A 22,034-nucleotide genomic window follows, 5' to 3' on the forward strand; every position below is an offset into this window, starting at 1 on the left:
TTAGATGTTAAAAATATTAAAAAATTTATAAAAAATTGTTTTTAGTTTTAGCAATTTGTTGTCTTTAAAACTTTTTTTACATAGCTGTTTACTGTTATTTTTCTGTTCAGATGAAGGGATACATTGGATTTTCCCTGAAACAGCTGTAAGACTTTATCCATAAAATATAATTCTAACTTTGCCATTGATCTCTTTATCCTTTTCTTTCTTTATACATACACATGCTAATACACGACCTATGTTATATTCCTCACTAATGTTGATACAACGACAGGGACAAAACTAGTCGGTATACAGCACTTACTCGGTATTACCTGTATCTTTGGGGTTTGGTTGACTCCAATACCTTTCATAACCTTTATCATTTGCTATTATTAGCACTTATAACAGGTAACACTTAAATAATGGATAAAGAATTCCTTGGCTTCTCCCTTAAAGACACTCCTATTCCTTCACAAAATACTTTTACTATATATATATATATATATATATATATATATATATGTGTGTGTGTGTGTGTGTGTATATATATATATTTATGCACACACACATGTATGTATATCTTTCTTTTATTGCTTACTTATTTTAAACATTTGACTGTAGCTCTGTGTGTGTGTGTGGGGGGGGGCATGCATGTACACATGTACACACATCATCAGCAGTTTAATATTCACTTTTTCATGCTTGCATGGATCAGATGGAATTCATTGCGGCAGGTTTTCTATGGCGTGATGCCCTTCCTATCACCATTCTCACCTGTTTTGGAGCAATTTATATTTCTCCATGGCCAGACATGTTTTTGTAGAGGATTCAAAATAAATAACACCTCTTGTATGATGGTGATGCTGTTTTACAACAATCACATGATGTCAAGACAAGGAAATACAAACACACACACACCACACCACACACGCACACACCTCACCACACACATACACACACACTTCACCACACACGCACATACACCATACGCACACACATACACACCACACACCATACCCCCACACATGCACACGTATACCACTCACCCAACTACACACATGCATACACACAACAGGTTTCTTTCCATTTCCATCAACCAAATTCCACTCACAAGGCTTTGGTCAGTCCAGGGCTATAGTAGAAAGCACTAACCCAAGGTACCACATAGTAGAATTGAACCCAAACAGTATGGTTTGAAAGCAAATTTCTTAGGCGCACAGCCTTATATATATAACCACACAAACACACACACATGCATAATCGCATGCAAACATACATGTGTGTATATGAGTATGTAGAATATAGTGTAATTAAGTGCTATATTTCATTTGTAGTATTAATTACTTCCATGCTCTTCTTTATGTTTAGTCATCTTGATTCCAGTCATACTGGAGTTTCAAATTTGTGAGCTTATCAATTTGTTTTACACAAATACATTTTCAAGGAATTTTAAAAGATGAATCAAAGCACAATTTTTTAATTAACTAAATTAATATTTTTTTGCTTGTTGTTTTAAATATTTTTCTATTAGGAACATTTTAAGAGTCCTTAAGAAGACCAATCTCTATATAGTTTGTTTTTCCTTTACCATCTAATATTAATGGTCTCAAATCAAAATGGATACAATAATCAAATTAACAACACTTGAGTTGTTTATGCCTCACTGCTGTCATTTTTTTAAAACTAAACACTAAACTAGACTCAATTCAACTTCCCTATTTTTGACTAGCATAATTTCCTGAAGCAAAATACTTTCTTGTGTACTTAATACTATAGAAATTGTAATTAAGCATTAGCTTTATGAACTAGTTGGTATTAATAAAAGAATTTGGTCTTCTGATCATTCAGAATTGCTAAATGGATGTAATATCGCCTTTTCACATTTCAATAATGAGTTCATATCCTGCTGAGGACATTCTAATTGTCTTTTATTTGCTTTAGCTGAGAGACCTTGGCCTGATTATCTGTCAATCACGAGGACAAGTGTTTCAGTTGATATGATCAATGGAACAGCTTGCTTGTGAAATTAATGTGCAAGTGGATGAACAGTCCACAGACACATGCACCTTAACATAGTTCTCAGAGTGATTCAGTGTGACACAGAATGTATCAAGGCTGTCTCCTTGAATTACAGGTACAACTTACTTTTGCCAGCTGAGTGGACTGAGAGGAAGGTTACCAAAACTTCTTAGAAAACAATTTGTCATAGATAAGTGTCTTTAAAAAAAAAAGAATATGATTCTGATCAAAGTAACTCTTCAGAAACTGGTTATAAAGTGAAATACTTTGAATCTTTTAGGTTATAAGAAGAAATCTTTTTTCCTTTTTTATATTTTCATTAAGAAACTCATTCAATGTAAACCAATCAGTAGGATCTATAGCAGTACTCTAAGAGTAACAAGTCTATGGGTCTTACTTTGAGAATAATCTAATTTATAGACTTCACATGTGCTATGCTTGAAGTCATGGTCTTCAATCCTTAGTGTATGTTTCAAAGAGGTTTGAATCATTGTCTCATACATCCTAACTGTAAATAAGTGCTATATAGTGAGATAGCTTCTATGGTTGGATACCCTTCCTAATGCCAACCATTTTACAGTGTGTGCTGGGTGCTTTTAATGTGGCATGGCACCACACAAGTGCTTTTATGTGGCATTGGCATAAGTGCTTTTTATGTGGCACCGGCATACAACTCTTGCAGGCTTTAACACTTCTGTTGTGGAGGATGGGTCTTCTTGGGTATGACAAGGTGCCAGGTATTTCAGTCCTTTCTCATCTCATCTCAAAGGTTCAGCATCTGGAGATCATCCTTCACCACTTTGTCCCATGTCTCCCTCTTCCACATACATCTGCATCACATGACCAAAACAGTGCAGTTTTCTCTCTTGCACACTGCATTTAATTCCTCTTATATCTAACTTCTCTCTCAATACACCAGTACTGTTGAACATGTGCATTTACACTACACATCCAGCAGAGCATACTAGCCTTATTTTCTTTCTAGCCTTCACATATCCTCTGCATTCATGGCCCATGTCTCACTTCCATTGTAGAATTGCTCTTCATATACATACATCATACAATATTCTTTTCACTTGGAGAGAGAAACCTTTGGTTGCTAACAGAGGTATTTTCTTTATCCTATATGAATTGTCTTTATCCTATTCTTATTCTAGCTATTACACTTTCAGTACATCCTTCCCCTCTACTAATGTGATCTCCTAGGTAGCAGAAATTATTCACTACCTCTAGTGAGTCTCCAGGGTATGTGAGAAAATTAGTTCCCCAAAGTATCTGTGGTTTAGAGAGAGATAGAGAAAGAAAGAGAGAGAGAGAAACAAAAGCTTCTTTCATTGTTGTATCAGAGGAACAACACATTTTTTTTCATGGTATATTTAGGCATGTAGATAAGATCAGATGGAGCCACCACCTCTTCTGAGTATCCACAGATGTTGAACCCAGCACTACAATTACCATTCGCATTGTTATACATACTGACAACTACTGAATATGTGTTATAACGTATAACATTTTGACAGATTACAATAAAATGTTGGAGATTCACTTGGTGCCTGTTACTTTATTGATTTAACTATCTGTAACTTTTTTCTAATGAATATACCAGGATATAATTACTTGAATTAGTATCCTCCACATTCTGGACTCTATTATGGTATATGTTCTGTTTTATCAGATGATGAACTTAACTGACCTTTGACTGGTTATATTTCTGCCAAATATACATTCACAGTGATCAGTGATTATTTGTAATTGTATTTGTGTAGTTGTATCTGTAGATTATATCAACAAACCCTCATGAGCTACCAATTTGCATCAAACTGATTTTCCTTTCCTACTTTACTCTAGCTATATTTTAGTATAAAGGAGCTATCATATGTCTGAAAAACTGTTGCTACTTACCACTTACTGCTGCTGATTGATGGGGGAAGTAGTGACACTCACAGCTTACAATTTTCGCTGTTGCTATTTTTCATGTTGTAAAGTCCTCAACTGAATCTGTCCTTCATCAACACTTTATTATTGATTTCTTACATAGGCCCAAGGCATTTGATCAATAGAGTAGGTGAGATGTTGTGACCTTCAAGCAGTTTTTGAGGCTGTAAATGAAATGATATTACTTTAATTGAAAATTGAAACTGGGTCATACATTCAGCTTTATTTCTCTTGTACCATTGAATCAATCACCCAGTTGGATTACTTAAGCCATTGAATAAAGCAAAAATAAAATGATTTCCCTTTTCCTACTCCTAAAAACTATCAAACATTTTTTCAATGATTAAATTGTTTCTCTCTTTCATATAGGTTTCATCTAATATATTTACAGTCATAAGATGCTACAGCCATCATAGCAAATAACTTCATGCAAGGGTAACAATTTCCACAAACCACTGTTATGTCTTGCTGATATCCGTTTTATATCATAGTAAGAGTTGCTTTGATATGCAAGGGATTTAGCTGTTTTACTTAGGGAACCAAATGATTGCATTAAAACAATAATAGAAGTAGAAACATTAAAATGTTCTACTTTGGAAAAGCATTATAACATTGCTGTGCATTGATACTTCAAAGAATTACTCTGTTGACTCTGTCAAGGAATTACACAAGATTCTTGACATTTTGTTATATTTCTGCACTAAGTATTTTGGTCAACATTTTGGATTCATCATAGTTTTGACCTTTTTTTTTTTTTAATTCTATTTCCTAGAAATAACTCAGACCATTGATTCAATGTATAGAAAGCCAAACCAATAGATGAACCTGGCTTTAAAATTGAACACTCAACAAAATAGTGCTATTTAAAAAAGAGTGTATCCATCCAATATGAAAACATTTAGTACCACCATTTAGCTACCACAGAGCTGTGTTTATCTCCATCTTTTCTGGTGTTGCTATTATGGTCTTTGCTTCCATTAGGTTTATGACTATATACTACCTTTACTGAAGCTCACCTGCCCCACTTACCTCTCCTCCTCTTGTTACCCCTATTAAATTATCCTTTCTAGTCCCAGCTCTAGAACTTTTACCCACAAGTACCAGTAAAAGTTATGTACACTACTTTTCTTCCATAGACTAATTAAGAAAAAAATAACCTTTTTCACTTTTTCCTTTTTCTTAATTTTTTGTCTTTAAATTCTATTTCTTATTAAAACAATCAATCATCCAAACAAAAATTTATTTCCATTAAACTCAGTCTGATAACTTGTTTTCTTTTTTGCATCTAACTTTTCAGTTATTCCCTTGACACTAGTATATGCATCTTATCTTCGCAACTGTTGCAGTGGCTGTATCTTTGATGGGATATTAACATATAAATCTGAACAGAAAGCTCTCACTTGGAATAATTTCTTTTATGTTCCTCTTCTACTATCAATGTATAGAATAACTTTTTATTATTTTCATTGGGAGGGTGTATTTTTATCTTTTTACAGAGATTTCACTATTATGTCATTAAACAAAAATTCTTAACATTGCTTCATCTTTTGTTGTTTCTATTATAAGTTCAACATTTACAAATCACCACCTAATTTAGTATAAAATTACCATTTACTCTTCATAGTTTACCAATTTATCTTTCCAATATTTGATGGTTTACTAGATAAATAGCTGTCATTATTGGCTTTAGTCTTCTTATCCTAACATATTATCTATGTATCTGCTCTCTTTTCTCTCTCTCTCTCTCTCTCTCTCTCTCTCTCTCTCTCTCTCCCTCTCTCTCTCTCTCTCTCCCTCTCTCTCTCTCTCTCTCCCCCTCTCTCTCTCTCTCTCTCTCCCCCTCTCTCTCTCTCTCTCTCTCTCACACACACACACACACATACATGTTAAATAATTATTTCTTTTACTTGACTGTTGATGGTGAACAGAGAAATGCTCCCAGTAAGCTGAGTTTACAAAATGGTTTCAATTCCTCACTGAGCTTTTTCATTTCGGTGGAATCATTAATGACACTGAAAAAATCTTGAACATCATGCAATTCTTACTTCCTATATATAGGAGAAACAGTGGAGGCACAATGGCCCAGTGGTTAGGGTAGTGGACTCGCGGTCATAGGATCACGGTTTCGATTCCCAGACCGGGTGTTGTGAGTGTTTATTGAGCGAAAACACCTAAAGCTCTACGAGGCTCCGGCAGAGGATGGTGACGAACCCTGCTGTACTCTTTCACCACAACTTTCTCTCACTCTTACTTCCTGTTTCTGTTGTGCCTATAATTCAAAGGGCCAGCCTTGTCACACTGTGTCATGCTGAATATCCCCGAGAACTACGTTAAGGGTACACGTGTCTATGGAGTGCTCAGCCACTTGCACGTTAATTTCACGAGCAGGCTATTCCGTTGATCAGATCAACTGGAACCCTCAACGTCGTAAGCGACGGAGTACCGACAAAACAACAACGTAGGAGAAACAATTTCTACACTCCTTTTACATCTAAGGTCTTGTATACTAATGCAAACCAAAAAGATAAAGAATAAGTATTTATCACATCCATTAGTACAAAACAGTCAATATCTGTAGTTTTGATAATCAGCCATATACATCAAAGAATTGTCAGACCTAATTAATTTATAGGAAATTGGTGTTAGTATGACATCAGCAGTGTAAGTGAAATAAAGTTGTACAGTTTGGAGTGAAAAACCAAGCTGGGATAAGAGACAAGCTTCTGAGAAGAATACTTCCAATACTCACCATGACATAACCAATTTGTAAAAATAATCATCACAGCTTCAGTTCATGAATATTATATCAATGAATGTTAGAAACTATAATTCTGTTATTTCCAAAAAGTTAGAAACCAATATTATATCAATAAGAATTCCATCATGTTTGTATGTATGTCCATCTTACAGTGTCTGTGTTTTCTCTTAGATTCAGTATTCATTTTATTAAAGGTAGTGAACTGACAGAAATGGTGGAGGACCAGAGGAGATTACTTGTACAGTTTATTTTCATTTCATTATGTCCTTGAGTTCAAATCTAACCAGGATCGACTTTGCCATTCATTCCTCATGAATCAATGTAGTAAATTCCAAACATGTATTAGTGAGGATAAATTCTGTTGACTGTATCCCACTTCCACTAATAAACATATGGCTTTGTACTGATGTAAGAAATTCTTCATTTTATTTGACTAGCACTGGTCTTTTTTCAACCATTCTATGTATGTTTCCTTTTGAATAATATAATTTCATTTTCTTTTATCATCATTATCATCATTTAGCATCCATTTTCTATGTTGGCATGGGTTAGACAGTTCAACAGGAACCGGCAAGTCAGAAGACTGTATCAATCCCTGATATCTGCTTTGGTATGGTTTCTATGGCTGGATGCCCTTCCTAATGCCAACTACTTTACAGAGTGTATTGAGTGCTGTTTATGTGGCTCCAGCACCAGTGAGGTTGCCAAGTAACTTGCAAGACAAGTCTCTGTAACTAAGGTGTGGAGTAATATTGAGGGAGAGAAAAAGGACTTTTGCAATAGAAGGGAAACATGGCTACCTCAGGTGGGAAGAGAGTGGAGAGAGAGAAAAGAGTAAGAGAGAGGAGAGAGAAAAGATGATAAAGATGTAATGGGGAGGCCATTCACCCAAGATACTGCAAGGTGTATATAGTGAAGTGGAGCCGAGACTGGAGAGGGTAAGTGGGTTGCTGAGTTCAAGAGATTGCAAAAGGAGAATGGTAGATAGAGTGAGGGAATATAATGAGTGAGCACAAGTAGAGGGAGGGGATATTAGGAGGATATAGTGTAAGGAAGAGATACCACAGAGACATATTGTGTGGATGTAGGTACATGAGGGAGAGTGGAAGAGGATAGAGCAGAGGAGTGGGGAGAGGACTGTGGGAGAGATTTGTTTGGGAGGCAGACTGTGTGCAGGGGGGAAGGGCATGGACATAAAAGACATGCCTTTATGACCTCGATTTTACTTAGCTGGACATGTCTTCTGAAGCACAGCAAATTACCAATGGTCTTGGTCCTTTGTCCTCTCCTCTGTGAGACTCAACATCTGAAGATCATTTCTCACCACTTCATTTTCCATGGCTTCCTGGGTCTTCCACTTCCACAGGTTTCCTCCACATTTAGAAATCAGTACTTCTTTATGCAGCTGTCCACATTTATGTGCATCACATGACCATGTAGGTGCAGCCTTCGCTCTTTCACACTACATCTGATTCCTCTTATGACTGATTTTTCTCTGAAAACATTTACATTTGTCATACATGCAAACTAACATTGCACATCCAATGGAGCATGTTGGCTTCATTCCTTTCAAGTTTTTGCATGTCCTCTGCAGTCACAACCCATGTTTCACTATCATATAGCATAACTGACCTTACACAGGCATCCTACAATCTGCATTTCATGCTTAGAGAGAGGCTCTTTGTTACCAACAAAGGTAATAGCTATCTGAACTTTGCCCAGCCAGTTCTTATTGTAGCAATTGCATTTTCAGAACAACCTCCTCCACTACTAATTTGATCATCTACGTAATGGAAACATCTACGCAATGTGCTACATCTAAGGATCTCCTGGATATTTGAGGAAGTTTGAAATTACTTTATCTTATATATAATCTGTTTTTTCCACTAGCTACAGGAATAATATTCACATAAAAAACACAGAGTCAATTACTGCAACCTTAAAATATTACTGCTACTCAACTTTTTGGTTCTGGAAGAATGTAAGTCAATCCTAGTCAGGTTTGAAGTCAAAACATGAAGTGACAAATTCAGACATTAAATTTGTTGTTCTTCTCCTTTCAATTAATTCACTTCTGTCAGCTCCAAGGAATCATTTATTTGTATATCTTTTAATTAAATCACTTATTTGAGCAATTATACAAGGTTCTTTGAGAAAAAACACCTAACAACCTAACAAATTGGTATCATATTTCATAGGATCACACACATTGAGACAAGAGATAAGATAATTTTTCATGTACTAAATATTAAGTAAGTTTCTTGGATTGAATACATGAAGTAATGAAAATTAGACAAGTTAGAGGATATTGCAATATGCAATGTTATGCAGAAGGAGAACATTTAATTTATGCCTATTTTGCTCAATTACTCACATTAAAAGCAAACATATTAGATTGTTCTCGTATATTTTGACATATTCTTACATTTCTATGCTTTTTGTAAAATGGAGCTAAATCACCGCAGAAAATCTAATAATCAATAAATAATTACGCACAATCCAGCACCTAATAGAAAATCTAAGATAAATTCAAAGTAAACTACAAATTATTTAATCACACCACCGACAAATGCATGATAGGTAAATCAATCTTTGCCAATATAGCAAAATTCTAGTTTATGATAGGTTTAAATAGCAATTTGTGGTAAGCATTCAGAGTATGCAGGGGAATGAGGGGATACATATCTTCTGATGAGTGGTCAACAAACTATATCGAAGCAATCTCCTTTATTTTTCCTGTATATGAAGAGAATAGCAAGGTGTATTCAAATCCTTAAATTTCTACAGTGCAAGGTTCAGTATCTTCAATTTGACTACTCCCAGTTTGTCTTAGGTTTCCTAATACAAGCTGTGTTATGTGTGTATGTATGTGTATGTATGTATGTGTATGTATGTATGTGTATGTGTGTGTGTGAGCATGCATACGTGCATGGATGCACTCACTTTATTTTGCTGCCTATCCTTTTAAATTGCTTTAACAGAATCTATAATGTTTTCACTATTATGGATTTAGGCAGCAGCTTTGAAATTGAAAGTTAGCTAATGAACTACAGTGTTTAAAGATAACATGGCTGTATGCTCTAACCATCTTGTAAACAGATATGAATTTGAAATTGTTAAGGTGAAATTTATAAGAATCAGTACAGACAAACATTAAATTACTTTGTTTGTGTTTGTATTCTTCCTTATCAGTTAGCCTTGTTATCAAAAGTATCAACAGATTTCAGAATCTACTTGGTTTAATCATTGAAAAACCATAGAGTGAAGAAGTTATAGGATAAGAAATAATTAGTGAGGAATGAAATAAGATTTGTTGTTATTGATCTCCAGGTCAGCTTTGATCCATGATGAAAGGCACTCCAACTGCGATCAACTTGTTTCTCTTAAAACATATTGTATCTAGAACTACATTATCCAATCTGTTCTTCCTTTAGCAGGTGATGATGTAAACTTGAGAGACAAGGTGTGCAACATTGAGATTATCTGTATATCAGAAGTAACTGACAATCTATATATGTATGTATGTATGTATGTATGTATGTATGTATGTATGTATGTGTATGTGAGAACACAAACTTTGCTGGTACTGATATGTAATACATGCTTGATGAAGAATTGTTGCAAGTAAACAATAGAGAGTTGATGAGAAAAAAAAATGCATTGAATTAAAACATGGGCATAAGTAATTACAATAAAGTTTGCAAGGTTTTTCATGTGAGAAAAGAGTATGAAAATATATTAAAGAAAATATATTAAAGATCTGTCCAACCCAGAGCTGCTTGATAAAGCACTAATTAAATTATTAATGATAAAGAGTTCTTCTACACTTTCTTCTTTCTCACCTCAGTGGGTTTTTTTTTATTTTTCCTACACCCAGCTTTCTTCTTCTTCTTCTTCTTCTTCTTCTTCTTCTTCTTCTTCTTCTTCTTCTTCTTCTTCTTCTTCTTCTTCTTCTTCTTCCTCTTCTTCTTCTTCTTCTTCTTCTTCTTCTTCTTCTTCTTCTTCTTCTTCGCAATGATGTGTGTGTTTGTGTATATATATATTTATGTTTATGGGTGTGTGTGTGTTTGTGTATATATATTTGCGTATATATATTTATGTTTGTTTATGTGTGTGTTTGTGCATATTCATTTATGTTTGTGTATGTGTTTATGTAGAATCATGGTTGTGTGGTTAAGAAGTTTACTTCCCAATCACATGGTTTTGGGTTCAGCTCCACTCTGTGATATCTTGAGCAAGTGTTTTCTACCATAGCTCCTGGACGTGTTTCACTCTTATTAGACTTTCTCAGTACCTCAATACAGTACATTATACTCAGTTGGCAAGAAGAAGAGTGGTTAAAATATATGTACAAAAGTAGTGGGGCTGTTGAGATGCTGGTTATGAATATAAATACTATGGCTGATGAAAAGTTCCTCAGCAGAGTGTTTATCATACTAAATACAAATAACATAGCCTTTCTTTCCCTTTCATATACCACATGCATATGCATGCATGCAAGCACACACACACACACACACACACACACACACACACACACACGCACGCGCGCGCAAGCACACTCTCAGACTTACTTTAATTGTTTAGGTCGGTCCAGTTGTCAATCAATAAACACCACACAATGATTATTGTTTAAAGCCATCACTTCACTATTGAAAACATGGTCGATACATTCACCTCTTGAGCTTTTACACTGTAATTATCTTCAACAATATGCACAATAACTTAGCACAAATGTTACAGTAAACACATTTCCCTTCTGTATTCAGTTGTGAAATGAACACATTTTGATCAACTTTTTGAACATGCTGCTGCTATGATTGTTAATCTGTGTCTATGTAATTCTGTCTAGTTATAATGAGTTTCTTCATTTTATGTCAGTAACCTGCTTGGTCGTAGAAGCAAAGTAGAATTAGGGGCATCACCACTCTCTTAATCTGTAAACTTTTGAGCTCATTGCTATAGACTAACAGACTGCTCTGTTCGGCAAGGTAGAGATGTGAAATGACATAGCTGGATGAATAGAGTATTGGACTCCTCATCAGCTGAAATCCACATTTCGTTTTTGTTATTTTTGTGTGGTTTAGTTTTCTTCAAGTACTCCTATGATCAAAGCATTTCAGTAATGATTAGCTTTTGTTTAAATCAGTTGGTTCAAATACGAGAGAGATTTATCTGCTATTCCTAACAAGATAAAATGATCATGTAGACATTCCCCTATTTATTCAAAAGGGATTTTGTTGTGTTTCTGGGCAAGACATTTTATTCTGCATTGCCTATTTCACTTAACTGACAGAAGTATATACCATATCAACGGGGAATATTACTTGCAATAAATCAGCAATCTATCTAGGGAGGTATTTATCTCTCAACTACTTCACAATATGTGATTAGTAACTTGGGCACCAGTTCAAAATTTACCCTTGTAACATAGGGAACATTTAAATACATATTAAACTTACCACAGCCATCTGAACTGTTTAAATGTAATGTGCCTTTTGAACAGATCTTTGAAGGTTTTCTTCAAGCAGGATATTTAAGATAAATCAGCCTCACACAATTCTCTCTACTAAAGTGTAGTATTCTTATGTGTACTAAGTTATACACATAGGAGCACTGCACTCTAGCAAAATGCTCATCAATTATCATTTACCCCTGTAAGCAAATAAACTCTGTTATGTCTTGTTTATATGTTAAGTCAATAAGTTCCATCTTTATGATCACAGAAATATTCAAATGAAGCACTGCAAGCTAATAAAAGACTTATCAAATATACATTCCTTATGCAATAAGCTATACTTCTCCATAGTACTTATTTATTATTGAAAAACATAAATTGGTTTACCACGAGGATGTAGAAAAGTCTAATGTTTCAAGCAGTGCATATTTATATCATGGGACTCTAGACAATCCAAATAAATGTCTTTACTGGGAACACTGAGATAATTAGTTACTCATTACTAACATTTATAGTGAAAATTGTTACTACTATCATCATTGCAATCATGTAACAACCACATCAGTGTTGCTTATGCAACCTTTTTAACTTGTAAACTATCAATTCAACCAATTGACACTGAGTTATAGTGACTCCACTTTAGACTTCATCCTTATCCTTTTGGATTCTAAAACCTGAAGTCACACTTTATATAATATTTTATAGATATAGATAAAAGACATTACCATAAAATAAGACCCATACACACACATAGATATATATATATATATTTATATCTATATGTGCTTTATCATTAAAGCTGCAAATACATCACAAAAAATATCACATAAAACTGCTACTCAGAGTTTCACATTCCCATGCATCGGGAAGTTGTGATTCATTCTGGATCACAACTGCCCGATGAACGGGACCATGAAACTCTAAGTGGCAGTTGTTTTTGCAGCTTAAATAATAAAGCATATTACTCTACCTCCGGAATTCAAGTACTATTTTTCCCACCCTGTTTCACATTTATGTGCTTACTCTGGTACATTGGCATATATATATATGTATACATATATATATATATGCCATACTTGAGTAGAAGACTCATCAAGCCAAGTGAAACCATAGTCATGGCAGATACTGCAGATACTGGTGTCATGCAACTGGCACCCATGCTGGTGGCATGTAAAAGAACCCATTACACTCTCAGAGTAGTTGACATTAGGAAGGCCATTTGGTGACGCTCCCTACTACCATCTTCCTTCAAGTTTTCCAAGCCTGTCTCTTAGCCTTTACTGTCCTCTCAACCATACCATTCCACCATCATGTTACTTCCTTCAGCTAGCACTTTGCTCCAGTCACATGTGTAATCTGTAGTTACAGCAAGTTATTTTGTAGAAATTATCCATTTTCTTCTATACATTTTACATGTATATATATGTATATGTATGTGTGTGTATATATATATATATATATATATACACACACACACACACACTCTCTCATGCGCTCTCTCTCTCTCTCTCTCTCTCTCTCTCTCTCTCTCTCTCTTTCTCACACACACACACACAAATCTTTTAATTAGCAGTGGGTTATAAAAGCCAAGTTTTATGCACAACACTTAACAAAGTTGGTAAATGCCACATACCAAAACTATGTACGCATATATGTGCGTGACTGTGTGGTAAGAAGCTTGCTTCCCAACCACATGGCTCTAGGTTCAGTCTCCCTGTGTGATACCTTGGACAAATATCTTTTACTATAGCCTTAGGCTGACCAAACCTTCGAGTGGATTTGGTAAACAAAAACTAAATGAAGCTTTTTTTGTGTATGTGCACACGCACACACACCTCTCTCTCTTTTCTCTCTCTCTCTCTATAAATATATGTATATATATATATATATATATATATATATCATCATCATCATCATCATCGTCATTGTTTAACGTCATCATTTAATGTTTCCATGCTGGCATGGGTTGGATGGTTTCACTGAGGACTGGCAAGCCAGATGGCTGCATCAGGCTCCAATCTGATTTGGCAGAGTTTCTACAGCTGGATGCCCTTCCTAATGCAAACCATTCTGAGAGTGTATATATATCATCATCATCATCATCATCATCATTGTCCGCTTAACGTCCGCTTTCCATGCTAGCATGGGTTGGACGATTTGACTGAGGACTGGTGAACCAGATGGCTATACCAGGCTCCAATCTGATTTAGCAGAGTTTCTACAGCTGGATGCCCTTCCTAACGCCAACCACTCCGAGAGTGTAGTGGGTACTTTTACGTGCCACTGGCACGAAGGCCAGTCAGGTGGTACTGACGACCCACGCTCAAAATGGTGTATTTTACATGCCACCTGCACAAAGAGCCAGTCCAGCGGCACTGGCAACGATCTCGCTCGAATGACTTTTTACGTGCCACCGGCACAAGTGCCAGGAAGGCGACACTGGTAACGATCATGCTCGGACGGTGGTGCCATCGTGTGTGTATGTATATGCATATGTGTGCATATTATTGTCTCCTTGCCTTGACATTGCATGGTTGTTGCAAATGAGCATCACCATCATGCAGTTAGTGTCCTTCTTTTATAATATTCTATGAAAACATGTCTTGTTATGGGGAAATATTACCTTACTTGGAAACAAGTGAGGATTGGTGACAGGAAAGGCATCTAGCCATAGAAAACCTGCTACAACAAAATATATATATATATATACATATACATGTCATTATTTATTTTTGTATATGTTAAACCTAAATGTTGGCTTGGATAGTCAGGAAAAATCACTAGAATAAAAAAGCCAGCACCAAGTAAAACTTAAACCCACATCACATGGAAAGCAACTTGGTACATTTGCTAATTGTGTTACTATCTTTCAAGTAATTTTTCCATCAAATATATTACCATAAATATCTACCAGTTAATTTATCTTCTTAAATATTTTCATTTATTCAAATTTACAGATCAGCCTCACCATACAATGGTTTTATGATACTCAATCGCCTTGAACCAAATAATCTTATTGAACCAATCACCAAGGATTTAGAGTTTCAGCTTCATGATCCATTTTTGCTTTACCGGACTGTTAATGGTATGTTCTATCTTCCTTTTTTAGTTGCTCATACTTATACTAACTACTGAACCTATAGTAAATTAACTCTACTGTTTGACTGAATGCTTTGACCATTGGATGGATTACTTAATATGGCAATCAACTGCACTGACTTTTGAATGTCTTGTAATTTTATGTACTTGCAGGCTGAATGGTTGGGTGATTGACTTAACTTAATAGTGAATGCTGTAACGATTTATTGAACTGGCTGCTGAATGCTAGGGCAATTGCTGAACTGGCTACTGAATGTTACACTTGGCTAAACCAATCATTAAATACTCTATTATTCTTGTTATTGTTTAGCCTGGATCAAGGAGACCTATGATGAAAGACATTCCAGCCATGAACATCTGGCCTTTATTTTTAGTTTTGTTGGTTTATGGTGTTTTTTTTTTTTATCAAAACTGTATTTCGGACAATATCCTCCATTATTTCCTTCCTTTGTTTGTTTGTTTTTTTAAGACAATAAGGTGTGATTTGATGGAAACGATAAGGTGAGAATTGTGGTTGAATTACTATGTAAAGGCTCCCTCACGGGCTTGTTAAATGCCTTGTTATTTGTAATGGCAGCATTAGTAGGAGGGGCTTCTTTGGCAAACAAAGGATAACTGCATAATAGAAATGTTGGAAATTTAACAGATTTTCATTTGATAGATATTTTGTTGTTATACATTTTAATAGGCCCATTTATTACTTTTATTATAGCTATTCTATATCTCATGAAATATCAGTTTTATATCTTCTTAAATAATCTGCTTTGGGTGGATAAAACTGCCAATATTTCAAAAGCTAGAAATTTCACCAAAACATATTTTCTGTGCAAGATAGTAAATGTGGGATCAATATATGAGACTGATAATCTGTTTGACTTGAAGTTAACAGATAAGTTATAGATTTTGATAAAATATTTTGAACATTCTGCATATGTACATACAGTGACCCAAATTCAATACAGATCAAAGATTGTAAACCAATGTTGTTTCTTGGCATTTTAAAAGTAAACTATATGATACAAATTTTATCACATACATCATATATTTGGCACTCAACTATTGCATGATGCTTTCCAATTTTTACAAATAAGAAAAGAAAATTGTAGGGTCCATATCTTTGTGCATAAGCTTGCTGCTAATTAAATCTGACTTTACATTTCCATCTGTAGCTGTTTCAATTTACTTGCACTGCTAATGCCATTAGAAAATACATGTATTTTACAGTTTCTGTTTCCCTGAAGTTAGAAAGTCAAATCATGTGTTGATAAATAATATATCTAGTCATGAAAAGTCAAGCAAGTGATTCTATTGTAGTGGCATTTATATAACTAGATTTCTCTTGGCTTAGAATTACAATTTCCTTTTGATTCAGTGGTTCCTCCATATGTTGATGTCATTGAAAACTGAGTGGAAAATGGGGAGTTTTTTTGTTGGTGTATCTTGCATTCTTTATGTTTTTGGGGTTTTCTTTTTTTCAACTTATTCATTTGACTTTAAAATGTCCTTTCTGTTGCTAGTAGAATGATACCAGTCAAAGTGACTCTGAACTTCATTTTCCTATGGTTTTGTCTCAATTACAGCCATTTTGAGGATTCACTTTAGTTGGTCTTTGTAATTGTAGAAAGGACATCCTTGATATCTTATTTTTCGTGGTAGTCAATTCGCTGAAAAGGATTTGATGAAGAAATCTGTCCTCTTTCATTCTAGCCACATGTACTAATCCTAGTATCTGGTGTTTCATCATGACTGATTTTATGTTTCGACTGTTGGCTTTTTCTTGGACAGCATTGTTGGTTATGTAGTCTTCACATTTGATATTTAAGACGGTCTGAAATTTTTGTTGATGGATACACTCCAGCTTTTTGGTGTTCCAATCATAAAGTGTTTGTTTCACAACCATAAATTAATGTTGAGATGATTTTTGAGTTATATGTTCATTCTTAAAGAGTTGTTTTACTAGATTATTGACTGATCCAATTTTCCATTCCACATCCTTTTTAAAGTACATTTGTCGGAAAGAAGACCTCCACTTTCTATATATATATATAAGTGTGTGTGTATGTCTTTGTATTTATCACTTCCTTTGCTTAATGACCTATGTTGGTTTAATCATGTACCTGTAACTTAATGGTTCATGCCCACACACAAGTAAGCACATAGATGCAAAACAAGGTGGAAAAATACTACTTGAATACCAAAGATAGAGTAATATACTGTTTTTTTAAAACCCCAAAACGAGTCTTATACATATATGTATATTTATGTATATATGTACACACGCACGCGCGCACACACACACACACACACACACACACACACACACACACACACGCACATGCACACACACACACAGTATCTCATACTTTTTCTTTTAGTATTTCATACTTTCTTTTTTTTATACAGTCAACTATATATGTTCAGATACAGCTGTGCCTGTATTTTCTGAATTTACCCAATTTTTTGGTATTTTCAGTGCTGTTGAAAAGTATTTATTTCTATTCTAATATATTTTGGTGACAGAGATAACTTTAAACAGTGTTCCAGTGTGTAAATGACTTGGCATTAAATTTTAAAACTATATGGTGATGTCAACTCCAAGCATTGATATGTTGTCCAATACTAAATTTAGTGCTTAATTTTTTAGATTCTTTCGAGATGTATATAATCGTTATTCTCTTTTCCAGTCTAGGGAGTAAGTCTGTTAGTTGATCTTGATAAGTGAGTCAGTCAAAAAAAAAAAGAACAATCAATTATGTGAAAACATGCTGGATCATTGCCAGTTTTCTTTTGGGTTTACTGTCATAATGGGGAATAGAACTGACATCAGTAACCCAGCTGGCTGAGACTGGATGTTATATAAACACAAACACACTCACACACAGAAATACACACACGCATGCACATGCGTGCTTACATGCATGCACATGTGCGTGTGGCCATGTCAGGTACAGCTAGAAAACTAAAACTTGTATAAGAAATGCATGTTTGGATGCATATGCACACACATACCATACAGCACAGAGTCTGTTGTTTTAGAGTGGGATTAGTAAAATGAAGGTGATTGAAAAATCAATTTTTTTATTATGTAATCACATGACTTCAGAATTATGTCTGTGGAGAACTGGGATAGTGCGACATTCTTCCATTTTCCAGATGTAATAATATGAAATGAAATACTTTTATCCAGAAAAGGAATATGATGTCCAGGTTAATGAAATACATCATATAACTATACTTGTCATTTGTTATCTTTGATGTTATGACAGAGACTATATGATTTATTTCATTATACTTCCTAATGATGCAGTTATTTTTTTTTTTTTTTTTTTGGCAAGGGAATTATAGAAATTTTTTTAGTTTTCTCTTTTTTATTGGTTTCATCTTGGGGAAATGGTTGCAGGCCCTCTGAGACTCATGATAGAGATGTGCTTGATATTCCTCTTAAACTGTTGCAAGCTGAAGTTTGCAGAAAAAACATGTAGAAAGAAGGAATTCCAGAGAGTCTACTTTCTGAAGAGGAAGAACTAATTAATGCTGGACCTGGAAAGATACAATAATGGTAATGAGAGAAGAAGGAAGTCAGTGTGTCAGGAATGCTTGAGTTGATTGGCACAAGACTAGCTAGCTAGTGGAAACCACTATAGTAATGGTAGAAAATACAGAGAGAGAGAGAGATGGAGAGGTTAACATGTCTGTAGGACAGAATTTGAAGTATATTTGCTTAGCAAATTCATGCCAGTGCATCTGGTGACCTATCTCTGATTGCAGCCTGAGATATCTGTGTATAACAGCAGCAGCACCACCATGCCGAATGTGGGAGCAGTATTCTATTGAGCTTTGAGCTTTATAGAAAGATAGTTTCTGGTAGAGGATGAAGTATATTTTTACTCTGAAGAGAATCAAGTTGTGAGGAAGCCAGCTTTCTGGCTTGTGGATCAGTTGTCAGGATCAGATTTGTTGTTAGCTGACCCTAGTTAAAAAATTATATTCTCAATAATTTAATTTATTTTGTTGCTATATAACAGTGTAGTTTACAACTGTAAGTAAATAATGGAGTGTGCACAGCGTAATTGATAAATTTCAGTGTTTTGTTAGGTTGCATTCTAAACTCAAATTTTTTCTTGAATCTCATGCTATTATATTCTTCCTAGAATCACTTCTTGACAGAAAGTTTTCTATGTTTCTTTATTTGAATTGGCACACAAAAGTTGCATGAATCAGTACTTCCAACATGCTGGCTATACAGAGAAATTACTAACAGATATATCCATGAAGTAAGATAAATGAATTGTTTAGATGATTCATTAAATGTAGTTCACATTTTCAGTTGATCCAATTAGTACTAGAAAAGTTGTACTTAAAGAATAGTGGTAAGATTAAGAAAGGAGTGGAAGAAATTCAGCTTCTTGCAACTTTCTTTGGCAACAAGGTTTCTTTCTTTTCTTTCTCTCTCTCTCTCTCTCTCTAAAAAGTGAAGTGTATGAAACATATGTAAGGAGTGTCATGCTACATTATTATGAGACATATGCAATGAATATGGATGAGTTGCAACAGTTGAAGAGAATTTAGACAAGCATGACTTATTTACTTTTAAACATATATATAGCTTAGACATACAATAGGTCACACTTGCTTGAAACTTCTATCTATCATTGAAGCATCTGGCTTAGTGGTTAGAGTGTTGCAATCATAAGATTGCAGTTTCAGTTCCTAGACTGATCTGGTTCAAATACACTCAGCAAGCAAAAATGAGTAATCTTGCAACTGACAGGCATCCCATTCAGTAAGGGAGTATATATGCCACAGAATCTGGAAAATCTGCTCTTTGAACCAATGACTCAAGAAGGACTTTTGATCCTTTTTTTTAATTATCTATCTGTGTGTGTGTGTGTGTGTGTGTGTGTGTGTGTGTGTGTGTGTGTGTGTGTGTGTGTGTGCGTGTTCAAACATAAGAAAAGAGCACACAATGTGCTTAGAGTTTGTTTTATTTGTATTAAGAGTTTCACTCAAAATTGCATAACTTAAAGTTTCACTGAAATGAGGAAAACACTCTTGGTCATTTGGATGCTTGCTTCTAAGTAACAAGGCTTTCACAACTTTAAGTAAACTTGGTTGTCATTGGATGATGGGTAAAGCTTATTCTTATTAGATGTTTCAGACCACATAGTGTGATTGGTAGCTGCCAGCTGAGGCTACCTGCTAGCACATATGGGTTGCTAATGACTACTGCTTGGTAGTTCTCCTACTGATTGCTGATAAAATCAGTAGCTAGTAGCTGATGCTGTGTGTGAGGTAACTTTAGAATGGTTTGCATAAGTAGTCTCACTTGTTCTGGTAAGAGATTCTTGTATTAAGAATTAAGATTATGTGTAAGAGTATTAAGAGAAAGGATTATGAAAGTAAGGTTTATGGAAGATGTTAACTGCTAATGATTTACAATTAGTTCAGTTGTTGGTAGTAGGAAGACTATTCAGATCTTATATATATAGAAAAGCAGTGAGCTATTAGTATGTGATGTGGAAATTTGCAGGACAATATTAACAGCTAATAATTTAGTTTTCCACTAAAGAATCCCACTTGTGAAAGCAGAATGACAGCTCTGTGTGCTTGTTAGGGGATATAGCTGCCTATGGCAATGTATGCAGTTTTTCAGTGAAACAGAGGTGACAGCTGTGCACTTAGGCAACTAGGAAAGTGCTTTGTTGAGAATACACCAGGTTATATGGGCAGAACAATTCTCTGGTTCCTGGAATTTCCATATAAAATAAGGCAGTGAACTGGAGATTTTCTTGTCTCTGGATCTGAGTGTGTGTGCTTGGTAAGCTGTCCTTTAAAGTAGCTTGCTTTAATATCTTGGAATACCACCAGGTGGAGTAAGAGTTGCCCTATAGCCTACTGCCTCGAGGAGGTAGAATCCTCTTAGTGGCAAATGATTTGGTTTTGACAGTTGCATATGGGTGTTTGAGGTGAAAATTGTGTAAGTGTATATTTTTTTTCTCTTATAGCATGTGAAGGAATGTAGCATTGTTTAGGCAAGAATAACTCACTTTAACATTGTGCTCATTAAAAGCTTACAATATTTAAGTGAACTTGGGAAGTGTTACCCAATTAAGGATTGGATGTTCCTAGTCATGTTACTGAAGATACTGTATCAAAATGGTGGATGAAACCAAGTCATTTATTTTTCTCTCCCTAACTCACTTTGATGATAAGGATAGAGGACCTACCCTATATGCTGATTTCTCATTAGAACTGCTTTCTGATAGCTTTTTATTATAATAGGGTATAACTAGTGAATATATCTCTAGCTGAGACCACCACTGTTGCTTGAAAATGATTCCCACCAAATTCTGCCTGTGGTTCTTGAGCATGTGTTGAGAAATAAGCTTAATGTCTACCTCAAAATTTCATGTTATGAAATTAAACCTGTCAATGAACAGGAGAGTAATCTTTCAGAAAGTAAAATAGAACAGCTAGTGTATATGCTAATTTATTGCTTCAGAGAAGCAATAGTCAAATCCCAGCAAACAAATTCTTAGTACAAAATTCAAGCTTAAGATTAAAATGAGCAGGTGGCAAAAGTACTCAGATGTCCATCTCCAGTTCATTGAATGTAAATGGATTCCAGAAAGAGCTATACTCTTGCCAATAAATGAAACAGTAAATGAGATGGATTTTAAATGATTGAATCTTCTTCCAGCAGAGACTCTATTACATATAAATCTTACAATCTTGTGGTAAAATTCTCTAAATAAATGAATTACATCATAAACTTTTTAAATC

General features: G+C 34.9%; 1 protein-coding gene across 4 annotated transcripts in view; it reads left to right on the top strand.

Moving 5' to 3' along the window:
- The window catches only part of LOC106872357 (uncharacterized), a 348,763-nt gene that overhangs the window by 275,901 nt on the left and 50,828 nt on the right, over positions 1–22,034 (top strand). For all 4 annotated transcript variants that reach the window (XM_089348770.1, XM_089348771.1, XM_089348774.1 and 1 more), the window contains one exon: positions 15,110–15,237. In XM_089348770.1, coding sequence (XP_089204896.1) covers positions 15,110–15,237 — 128 coding nt within the window. The remainder of the gene's footprint in view (positions 1–15,109; positions 15,238–22,034) is intronic.

The sequence above is a fragment of the Octopus bimaculoides genome, chromosome 3, assembly GCF_046866305.1.
Source record: "Octopus bimaculoides isolate indiv1 chromosome 3, ASM4686630v1, whole genome shotgun sequence".
NCBI lineage: Eukaryota > Metazoa > Mollusca > Cephalopoda > Octopoda > Octopodidae > Octopus > Octopus bimaculoides.